The 12,163-nt window shown below is 34.1% G+C and overlaps 1 protein-coding gene across 14 annotated transcripts in view; it reads right to left on the reverse strand.

Moving 5' to 3' along the window:
* Positions 1 to 12,163, reverse strand: part of ADAM22 (ADAM metallopeptidase domain 22) — a 261,243-nt gene that overhangs the window by 25,925 nt on the left and 223,155 nt on the right. For 12 of the 14 annotated variants that reach the window (XM_064380425.1, XM_064380424.1, XM_064380421.1 and 9 more), the window contains 4 exons: positions 11,995 to 12,163; positions 9,285 to 9,399; positions 7,035 to 7,125; positions 3,749 to 3,766 (listed from right to left, as the gene is read on the reverse strand). In XM_064380425.1, the coding sequence (XP_064236495.1) occupies positions 3,749 to 3,766; positions 7,035 to 7,125; positions 9,285 to 9,399; positions 11,995 to 12,163 (393 nt within the window). The remainder of the gene's footprint in view (positions 1 to 3,748; positions 3,767 to 7,034; positions 7,126 to 9,284; positions 9,400 to 11,994) is intronic. The other 2 variants (XM_064380426.1, XM_064380423.1) reach the window with 1 other exon arrangement.

Here is a 12,163-nt window from a genome sequence, read left to right on the forward strand (position 1 = left end):
AGGTCTACAATACTATGCTTATTGCTTGCTTATTCTTATTCCACTTCAGAAAACAACTCTTAATGTGTTCATAATTATAAATCATCTAGTTGTTATGTTAGCATTCTAAATTTAAACATTAAGTAAGACCATTTCTTGATCACCCCAAAACCTTTAGGCAAATTGGTGCTGTTATGAGAAAAGTCTAATATTTCCTAAAAGCATCCCTTGAATTATATTTATCTTGATAATTCTTATGCATACTTAGAATGTTAACCAACTCTTAACTTTAATGCTGAAGGATGCATTTCTCCAATGCTTGGCTGATATCTGGGCTGTCACTTACTGGAATTGTTACTTTACTGTTTTAAGAAATATTGCATAATGTGTGCCAAGTCACATTGACAGATGCAGGAATATCACCGAAAGAATAACAATAATATAAAAACAAACTAAGAAAAGGTTTGGAAAAAAGATAGGAAGTTCACAAGCAGAAAATAAAGTGGCTAAAAGAGGTGAGAGACAAAAGAAATGGGGCAGGGGAGGAGATTCTGTTTAAAGTAAAATCATACATCAAAAAGATATAATCTAATTATTTTTTCTATTTCTCATCAATCATAACAGTGTGTGTTCATCTCAGACAAAGGAATAGAATAAGATTTCAGCTAAATATAGATGTATTATATATCTAAGTTCGGTTAATGTTTCTTATTCTATTGCTATTTGCAAACTTATAATTCCCATTACAAGTCATATAGCTTCTAAGTCCTGAAGCAATTGTGCTACAATATAAATAGTAATATCAACTGAAAAAACTGGAGCAGTTTTCTTTCCTGAATATTTTAAATAAAAGGATAAATATAACCATCCTTCTAATTACCTAATATCTAAGGCTGTGGCTCCCTGGTTCCACAATTCTGCCCATCACAAGACACTGGCAGATTTAAAGTGATGTTGTACATACGCGGAGTTCTGCCTTTACTATGCCCCTGAATGGAGCTTCGGGTTTCTTTTTATTATGAAGTTTATGAACAAAAAGAAAAAAATGGGTCTCCTTCTCACCTTTTTATCAAACTTGCAAGTAAACATACAATATAATCCTCCTCTATACTGAAAACCTTAAGGACCCATTCTCAGGAGAGAAAATGTATCTGGTTATGAAACTCAGTCACAGAATTACTTGCCTGTCCTCTCTAGGAATAGGAAAGTTATGCCCAGTTTGGCACTTCTGAGCCATTGCAACAGTATTAAAAATCTGATAACTGGCTACTGTACTTATTATGTCTTGCACTTAGTGTCAAAGCAAAAGTTACATTCACCAACATTGTCACCAACTTAACCAGTATATGTGAGCCTCACTCATGTCAATGAATGCTGCCTTCCTCTTTGAGAGCAACTACATTGACCTCATTCATTGAAAGATTAGAGAAATACAGTCTTCCAAGACCACATGCTAATAATTTCCCTTCACCAAAATGCTTTGCAGATTGCAACAAACCTTACTTGATTTCAGAGTTGAGGTAAGTTTGATTTTCCAATACCACATACTAGTAGATTTCTGATTCCTTGTAGATTGGTTTCCCTACTATGGAACCTCCAAGAAAAATGTAATTTAAAAGCAATAACAACTCAAAATTCTTAATTTTACTTCCTGATATCTTTTGGAATTGGGAAGATCTTCACAGGACTGAACATTTTGTATTGCATGCTTTGGTCTGCTGGCCTTACCACTTTCTCTATAATCACTAACATGTATTCTCAAAAAGGAAAATCATTTAGAAAATACTTATACATTCACTACTTCCTGATCTAAAGTCTATTTGTTGCCATTTCTCCACTTTGAGACCTACTGTACAAACTTAGTATTCATTAGTCATGGCCAAGGACAAAAAGAAGGTTGTGTTGACATATATCAAAATATATACAATAAATATCCACTAAGATGTGACAGCGCTCAAAATGTGATAGGCTAGATTCCAAAAGAGTAGCCAGACCAATGAAATGATGACTCAGTAACACCAGGAGACATGAAATTATATCAGGCACATAAAGGAGATTCTGCATGTGAAAATGTTCTTAACTATATCTCTATACATATTGAGTTAGAACAAAAAATTTGTACATACTTTTCGATATGAATCATTTTTCTAAAGTGTGGGTAATTCCCTTATTATGGTAGAATCCCTAATGAGAACACATCTTAGATCACTGTGCTAGCTTTGCTTATGTTACATATGAGACATTTCACTTTCTTTTTCATATATTCAGTAATATTAAATTACATTATAGCCTTAGCTCCTGGGAAATGAAGCCGAATCATTAATCTTTTAAATCTGATTTGCCTAATTCTATTTTCCACTAAAGAAAGTCATCAAACTTAGATTTCCAATACTACCAATCAACTTCTACCCAACAGAAAGCCTAAACGGCGGCTCCTCCTCTATTCAAGCGCTTTCAAACACAAGAGTTTAAAACATGTAACCAAGAAATCTGGTTGTTTCTAAAATGTAATTTTGTCCCAGTTTTACTTTTTCGATTAATGATGAGTTAGTCACTCTAGGGCAAGGTTAATATTTTCTGTTGTCTACACAAACTGACCAGGATTTTGAATGGTAACCCATGGGCACCATATATTTATACAGATTCTACAGATACTTACGGTTAAAGCCTGATGGGAATTTTAATTTATTTTAAAAAAGAGCAAAGTTTAAAACTTTGATTTGTGAAAAAAATGAAAGTTGTGATGGAGCATGACAAATTACCAGATTTATACAGCTTATTGATAAGCTATCACAGGGATGCAATTCCACAATGGAAAAGGTTAAATAAATAGGAATCTGTATAAATACCATGAGTATAGAACTAAGTACCATATCACGTCTAAGACCCGGTCTAGGTTATCAGTTTCTAGGATAATATTTTAGTATTTTTTATCAGTAGCTAACAGCACTAGTAACTTTTTAAGTGTGAAAAGTGAAGCGTGCATTCCAACATTATGCGCTTAGATTCAGATAAAATAGGCAATTATTATAGAACAGCATGAATGCTTTGTATCTCTTTTTAACCAACACTCTATCAAAACTGTTGGTTAAACATAGGTTTTTAAGGTTATGCTATACAGGGTGTCTAACTTTCTCAAGAATTAGGCATTTTTATTAAAAAATAATACACAAGACTATCAGAGATTCCAACGATGCAAATTCTTTCTTTAAATGTTTGATTACCTAATCAACACAAAAAAAATTCCTCAGGCAGAGATAAACAGGCTCATCAAATGCTAGAGCATTCCCAGCAAAAACACTGCCCAAACAAACTTTGTCATTTATGAATGGACATTATTAATATAACAAGAGTAACAAATAACTTCCCTCAGAAAGTATTAGGCTATGAGAGTATTATAAACATGAAGAAAAGCTAACATTAATGTAAACAAATGTGACACCTTAACATAGAGGAAGTTTGTTTTAGATGGAAAAAAAATCAATTTCTATATATATTACTATTTGTAAAAAAGCAAGAATCTCCACTAATTTTAGTATTACTGGATAAAAGAACCATTAAAATTAAATGCCAGATCTATTTTAAATTACCATATTTCACAGCACCATCATTAAAATTATCTCAAGATAATGAAAAAATCACAATTAGTGTATGATCACTGTGGCATAAAAACAAAGTGAACTTAATTATAATTGCAGGTATGAATTCCCACAATGCTAATATGAGCCAAACCTTCCAATTATATGTTCACATTATTTTTATCACATACCTCTGTTCTCGATAGTTTCTTTTCATGGACAAGAAGAGAGAGGGGAGAAACACAAGAGTTAGTTACCTCTGGAAGGACATCAAGAGGAAGCACTAGACATAAAAGCTCTAGCTTTCATTGAAAAGTCTTCACTAGAGGATTTCAAATTACAGAATTAAAATGGGGAATGCATACACAAAAATGTCACCTCATCATTAGGAGAGGCGACAAAGAGTGACAGCATTGTCTAACAACTACCCATTTTTAAACCATAAGTATGTTGCAGTCATCAAAGAGTAACTGTTTTCTCAACATCAATCACTGCTCTAAAGTAAAACTTATTTCAAATACAGGTCTTCAGACATATATTAATTTAAATAATGAAATTAATGAATCAAGTTACTTATATAAATAACTGTATTTTCACAGAAATAAAATCATAATTCATTCCTAATGGAATACCAACCCCAAACTATACTTATTCAAAAGAATTTCAAAAAGGAGGATGTAAGTGAATACCAGAACATCCTACTTCATCAGGTATGATAAACAGGAGTGAGTTAATTCATGGCAGTTAAGGAGCTCCTAAGTAATTACTACTTATTCGCTGAAGCTTCACATTGGAAATACTTTTTCAATGTTTAGTCTCTGTGTTTATCTAACCATAAACTAAAATCAACTTAAATACATTTCCAACTAAGTGGATCTTATTAAAAAATTACTCTAAAGGGTGTGGTAGTGCAGTACCAGTGACTTTTCAAGAGTTCATTGCTAACTTTATATCTGGATAAAATTAAGTGTTAATATTTTGGAGACATGTTAGAAAGGTCATACAACTGAGTAGTTTTGGGCTGCTTCCTCTAAGATCAAGGATGATGTTTTCATATGGATTTCATTGGTAACATCATTACTTGCCAGTCTATTTCATCCACATTATAAGTATCATGTTTAGTAACAGGCACATGAGGGCAAAGGTGACAATTTGCTAATATTTTTAATTCTGGAAACTATCAGATGGGGAAAAAATAAGCCTGGTATCTTTCTTTTCAACATGTTTTGCTTTTTATTCCCTCAGTCTGATTTCCCAAGCTGTACAGTTACAAACGAGCATTCTACATTTGTTGTTCCTGCTGTTCTCCACCCCAAGGCATGGAGAAAGGCTAGAAAGTTTAAATGAACAGACTAATGAGAAAATGAGTTCTCAGGTTCTAAATCTGGTTTTAAATTTCAAATAGAATAAGTGAAACATCATATTCATGAATTTAATTCCTCTACTAAAATGTCTACATTCCCGTTCTACTCCTAAATATATTCTGAATAATTTTAGAAATATTAAAACTTTAGGTATTTGGACTACTTATTTATAAAGAGGATACTGCAGTATGCACAAGGTTTGTCTTTTTCCTTAATCAAGTTGCAAAGTGCATATATATATTCAGAAATGAACAAACCTCAAAAGAATGCTATAAAAATAAGAAATCACATACAGAAAAGGTGCCTTTCATTCTAATCAATAAAAGCAAATAGACACATAATCTAATAAGTAATAGGAGGGTTTAAGTTTCTAAAAGGTAGGTTTTCCAAGATTGTACAAGTGAAATATCCACTTCCATCACTAGGTGGCAGAAAATCACACACTCCAGAATGAACCATTTTTTCTTTCCTTTTTCATGTAATCAAATGAAACCACTGAGCTACTTCAAAACAACAATGTTTGTGATGGCAATTACGACTTAAATCATGCATTAAGTCAGAGGAATGGTGCGACTCCAACATAGAGCTAATTTGCTTGTGGTGCAAGGAGAAATCAAATGACAAACAGAAAAGCCTTCCTATGAGATATATGATTTCATAATTCCAAAAGTTATGCTGAGATGTGAATCTAAGTGAAATAAACCTAGTAACCTGCACACTAAAGAGGTCCATAGGCTGTAAGCATCTGTCATGAACTTATTATTATCACCTAACATGGTCTTAAACCAACTGCGCCAAAGGAAACACCTTTATAAGTATATATGGCAATTGCTTGTGAAGTCAAAACCATGAAAGAGTTTATTTAGCTGAAAAGAGAGAGCAATTAGTTTACTGCCAGGATAAGTTTTGTATGCTACAAGCATTAATAATACAAGCATTTCTGGAAGACTATATGGTACAGGGCTAGGTGTTCACTTAATCAGGGAAAAGCTTACTACGATGCTGTGTTCTCCTTCACTATGATGTCATGTCAACCACGTTATGCCAAACTGTACCATGCTGTCTGTGCTACTCGTTATATATAGTCTGCCACAAATGCCTGTATTATTAATGCTTGTAGTGTGCAAAACTTATCCTGGCAGTAAACTAACTGCTCTCCCTTTTCAGCCAAAGAAAGTCTTTCGTTGTTTTGACCTCACAAGCAATTACCATGTATACTATAAAGGTGTTTCCTTTGGTGCAATTGGTTTAAGATCATGTTAAGTGATAATAATAAAGGCAAACAATTACACAGGGCTTACTGTGGGCCAGGTATTACTTTGAGTGTTCGACATACGTTAACTCACAGAACAAAGCCAAGTCTATCAAAAAGTTTGGGGTAAAAGTCTAAACTTTTGATTCTAATTTCCAAAACTTTGAGTTATCTAAGTTTGGTCCATAAGGAAAAATGTGCTATGAAATGAGGTAATGCCCAGAATGCCTGGCACAAGCTGCAGGCCTTCCAAGTGGAGAAAAACCCCAGGCCTGTGGGCTGGAACATCATCATCAAGGATCAGTAGAATATGATTTTAAGTTGAAATATTAAAGAACACTTAAGGTTCACTATATTTAAGTTTTAACTTATTAAACTTAAGTTACTTATTTGAATACAAGGCAATTTTTCACATCATAAGGCTGAAGCACTTAAAAAGGAAATTGAATACTCTGGTTTCTTTTCAGATTACATAAATCATAAAAAGGAAATTGAACGCATTAAATAAGTTTACAATGTTTGAAGGCATTTACTGAGCAAAATGTTTAAGGCTATCAAATTCTCTTTAAAAGTTACAAGTTAAAAGTTTTAAAAAATTTAGACTGATTTCAATTCACTGCAATGATTTTAAAATAATACCTAGTCCTTTTACAACGGAAGGAAGTTGTCTGGAAATCTAAGAAATGATGTTCTTATCACCCCTCACCATGCCAAGAACAAGCACTGACTGGCTGCTAAGCCAGACTGATTTTCATTGAAAGTATATTCTACCAATGAAACAAAACTTTCTAGATGTTTTCATATACTCAAAATGTTCAGAAATATATTTTGATAGTAACAAGACTGAGACATTTCACTTACTTATAACCCCACGCAGTTATTCCTAATATGAGGGCCAGCACTAAAATGGTGCCAGCAATTATGCCTATTATGATATTGGTGCCAGCAACACCTGAAAGGAAAAAAAGAAAAAAGGAAGATCAATGGTATAAAATTCTTTCAGAAACTTTATTGTTCAGATTTGTAATCATCACATGAACAACACTGTTTTCAAAAATGGGTATATTTCAAAGGAAAGAAAAATCAACCATAATTCAGCAACCCACATCAGTTGTTTTAAAAATAGTATTTGGTGTACGTCCTTTTTAATTCTTGTCCAAGCACATTTTGCACAGTTGTATTTTCCAGAAAACATGATGTCATTAAACTAAAAGAGGGAAGAGTATGGTACTTAGGGAGGAACTTGTAGAAAATCTGTATTCCTTTTGATCCTTACCTCTTTCTCAGAACTTCCAGAAATGTTATTGTGCATATCACTCCATTTTGAACTAAAGCAAGGTCCTTATTGCTCTAAGTTGTGTGAGTGTGTGTGTGTGTGTGTGTGTGTGTGTGTGTGTTATATTTTGTCTCTCAAAGTGAATATGAGTTTCTTAAGGGAGAAAACATGTCTACAGACTTCTGTGATTACTGCCCAGATGGTGTAGATGATAAAAACACTGGGCTTGTAATTCCCAGTCTGGGCAATGATGGCTGTGGCATTCTAGAGAAGGAAAACCCAAAGGAAAAAAAGAGTTGAGTGAGCTGGAGGATAGAAGCTGATGTGGCAGGAGAGGGAGGCAGGCAGAATCCAGGGCAGGGTTGAAGCCTAGGACACAGTGATGGCATTGTTGTACCAGTATCCATTGTCAGGCAGGCTGAGATATAATCCTTTAGAGGATCATCACAGCAGAATGGCACCATGAGTCAAAGTCTTGGTCAATAAGCTCAAGGGAGGGCTCAAAGGCAGAAAAGGCTGATCTGAATGAGGCGTGGTTCTGACACCAGAAGGCCTGCTTTGCTGATAATGATTTATGCCACATGGTTAACTGCAGAGCTTTCATCCAGAGCAGCTTAGATCCATCTTTGCCTGCTCCATTGCTGAGGCAACCTTTTACACATCAAAGGTCAGGAATCACGGGCTACTTGAGATTTCAATTCTCCATGACAGGAGTGGCAGTCTCTGTCTGGGAGCCCTCAGAAGTCATATCAGACAGCAGGGCTAGGACATCTGAGCAGACTGGTAGACTCCAACCTGCCAGGTCCTCTGTGGGATGCACAGATGCAGCTACCAGAAGAGCCCTTAGGTCACTAGGATTTTCTTACTACAAGACCTAGCATGTCTGTCCTCCCTTCCTTTTCTTCCAGGGACTTAACAGGGATCAATAAACTTAGATGTTAATCTTGTTTATTTCTAAGTAATGGGTATGGTTTTGACAAGTCACTTAAATCCACGTACCTAAATATTATTGTCTTTGAATTAACTACTGGAACAAGCTCCACACTACCACTGCTAAGACTGGCACTCTAAAATCTTAGTCATCCTACGATTTTCTTTATAAAAGTCATATTAGCTAAGACTGTTTACCTTTCTGGATTATTAGAATCAACTTTGAGATTTGAGCATTATATTGTATAAAAGAATATTCAATAATGAAATGCTGAAATAGTGTAAAAGGGGACATTTACCTACAATGTATTAGTTCTTTCAACCATCTGCATTCAGTTTCTACATCCTCACTTGGGCCACCCTAGTTTTTAGGACTGCATCTGTTATTTCTTATCCATGTCCTTAAAACCCCTCCAGGAACCAGGAACCTTGGCCAGGACTACTGCTTCTAGTTCAGGCTACAGAACTGGGGTTGAACAACAATGAGATTCTATAATAAACAATATTAAAATATTTTAAAATCAATTAATTCTTTTAAATTATTCAGTTCAAAAATTTAAAACTCTTCCTTTAAATTCACACAGTTATGAGCTATGACTACTTTCTTCATTTAAAAGAAATGTTATAGTTTATTGACAGCCTCAGACAAGTATAATACTTGAAAAATCTCAGAATAAAGTAGGTCAAGATAAGGCTAAATTAAATAGACTAAGTTTACATAATATTACATATCATTATAATTTAATGGACATAATCAGTTTCACAAAATGGACCCCAGTTGTATAATTCATTATTAAGAAGATGTTTGATTATCATAAAAATAACTCAGGTAAAAGTGTTCAGAGAGCAGTTTTCTCTGTCTTTGTGTATAAAGACTACATGACGTTACCAAATTAAGTACTTACCATTGCCAGACAGAGTGATACCAGTCTTTGCATCATCATTATGAGGGAAGTAAGTGTTGCAGTCAGAACCTATCCAGTGTCTGTTACAAACACACTTCAGCTCATTACTGCAAACCTGAAATCCAAAATCAAGCTAGAGTAAATGTCAACTCTCTGGTACAGAGGTATGAAAAATAAACACTAATTTCCTACTATTATATGCTTAGAGTTTGATAATTCTGAAAAATTATTAGTATGTTATTCCTAATACTAATTACATTATTTCGTCCTCCAGTACCTCAAACAAATGTTTCCTAGAGACCAACAACTGACCCAAAGGGAACAATGAATTTTAAGAGACAAAGAAATTATTGTTTTGAATTTCATTAACTTAAATTTTATGAGGCAGATTTTAAAAACTAAGCAGACATACAATAATCTGTCAGTTATCTAATACAAAGGTTTCTTTGCTTCCTTAGTAGGCATCTTTATGCAAAAATGTTATTCATTTTTTAGGAAGCAAAATGAGATAAAATTCTGATGAAGAGGGGAGACCTGATGTTTTGCAGGGGTCTGAGAAGTAAGTTTCACAAGGATGTAACCTTGGAACCTCAATCCATGCTGTAGATGCTAGCTATGTCAGGGTCAAGGAACTCCCACAAACAGAGTACAGAAAAAAGATTCACATAAAATTGACACCATTTTTTTTTATATTATAGGAAAATAATCTCTCTCCATTAGTCCACTCAGGAAACAGAATATACACCTAAATCTAATTCAAAACAACTCTGAATAGAGAATCAGGAGAAAGTTAAGTTAGGTTTCAGATGAGCTAAGTTCCTCCTGAGACAGGTTTTCACTACAGGGATTTCCGTATTGTCTGATTTAATTTTCAGGAACACAACATACATCTACATCCAAATGTAACTATAACCCAGCTTCACTAAGAGCTACAGATTAACAAATAAGAAGAAAGAAAAAGGTTTAGGCTTAAAATTAAAAGGCCTGGATTTGAGTCACCATATCACTCATATCTTGCTAAGGGACCTTAATCAAGTCACTTGGCTTCTTTAAGCATCAGTTGCTATGTCATATGTCAGGTATCAATGATATAGTGACAAGAACAGACAGTGATGCCAGGGTACAGTAATGATAATAAATAGCATAGCTTACATTTATCACACTTACCCTATCCCGGGCTTGTTTTAAGTGTTTTACAAGTTAACTCATTCTTCACACAATCCTTTAAAGCAGGCACTATTATTATCTCCATTTTACAGAGGAAGAAATTGAGTCGCAAAGTCTATGAAATTTGCCCACTGTTACCCAGCTAGTAAAAAGCAGAATTGGGATTCAAACCCAGGCCATATGATTTCAAGCCCACACTCTTAACTACATAATACACAGTACATAAAGAATACTTGTATTAATTTTTCTTATATTACTTTTTTGTCACAAATACAAGAGTTGAGTTGCTGTAAGTTAAAATACCCCAAATATAATTATGTATCATTATTGTGAATACATAATTATATTATGTATTTATATATTATGCATAATTGTTCTAAATTATCTGAAAGCTAATTTGTCATCTGATTTACTTGCATTGGTTATTCTTCTACTAATTAATTAAACAAATGGTTACTAAGCACAACTATGTTTGGTCTCTTGTGTTTTGTTTCAGAATCTTAAGATGGATAAGATATGATTATCATTAGCATGGATGATCAAGAAAAATTCCATTATTCTTTTCCTCTGATCCCCTAAAAGTATTTCTCCCTAACATCCTCTTAAAGATTAAGGAAAGTTGGAAGACCCCTTCATAGGAGCAGAGATACTCAGTACATGTCTGCTCTCCTCTTATATGCCATGAGAATTCCCATGCTTTGGCAAGAAGGAATAATTAGTTACTTCCCTAAATAAATTCTTGGCATATCCCTGAGGATATGCATGGAATGACCAGAATTGAAGGCTTACAATCCCAAAACAGGAATCCTTTATCTTAACTGAATAATACAACAGTTCAAGCAAAGAATCTGGAACAAAGATAAAAAGAACGTCACAGCACATGCTGAAAGAAATAGAACAAAAATATTTTTGGTAGTATTGGAATTCCTAATTGAAAATGAGAAAACTTTATCACTAGTAGAGAATGAATATTTAACCTGGAACCTTACCTGTACAGGATATACATTATCTGACATATAACTGAAAGAATAGAATTAAAAGTCTTCCAAATGCCATTTTTTTCTATTCATCTGTAAGAAACATTTCCCTAAGTTATTCTGTTTTTGTTTCTAGGACTTATCCTCAGCTTGTACACACTGGTGTGGCTATAGCAGTTATTAATAGTCTGTTCAGATCTGTCAGTGCCTATACCACATCAGTTGTTAAATACTGTGGCCATTGCATCTAATTTTTATTCTCTTTCTTAAAATCCCATTATAGTTTGTTAAAATTTATCTCCCAGTTCACTTGTAAAAAGTTGGCAGATAAAAAAGAAGGATGTAAGAATTTGGTTAGAAAAATTATCCTTTTCCTTATTCCCAGGCTTTCTTAGATTATATAACAGAAATATTCAAATAGCTATAATTAAATTGGTGTTTACATACCAGCTAGAAATATGAATAACCAATCATGTTTTCCATAATTAAGAAAATAAATAGTTTAGGGCCATATCTGCTTCTGTGATACAAAAGAAATAGTTCCTGAGAAGGGACTGGATACTTACTCCATTTCCTGAGCAAATAGTGCCTTCTTTACTGCTCAAGCAAGTGCTAAAGTTGAAAGAAGCCACCGGAAGACACCTGTGTTCTAAGCACATCATTTGGGGGCCGCAAGGTGTCCCATCTTCCACATAGCCAAGATCTACATCTTCTTCAAGCTTAACATGCCCACCA

The sequence above is a fragment of the Aotus nancymaae genome, unplaced genomic scaffold (genome assembly GCF_030222135.1).
Source record: "Aotus nancymaae isolate 86718 unplaced genomic scaffold, 86718_ANA_hifiasm-v0.15.2.pri h1tg000025l, whole genome shotgun sequence".
Lineage (NCBI taxonomy): Eukaryota > Metazoa > Chordata > Mammalia > Primates > Aotidae > Aotus > Aotus nancymaae.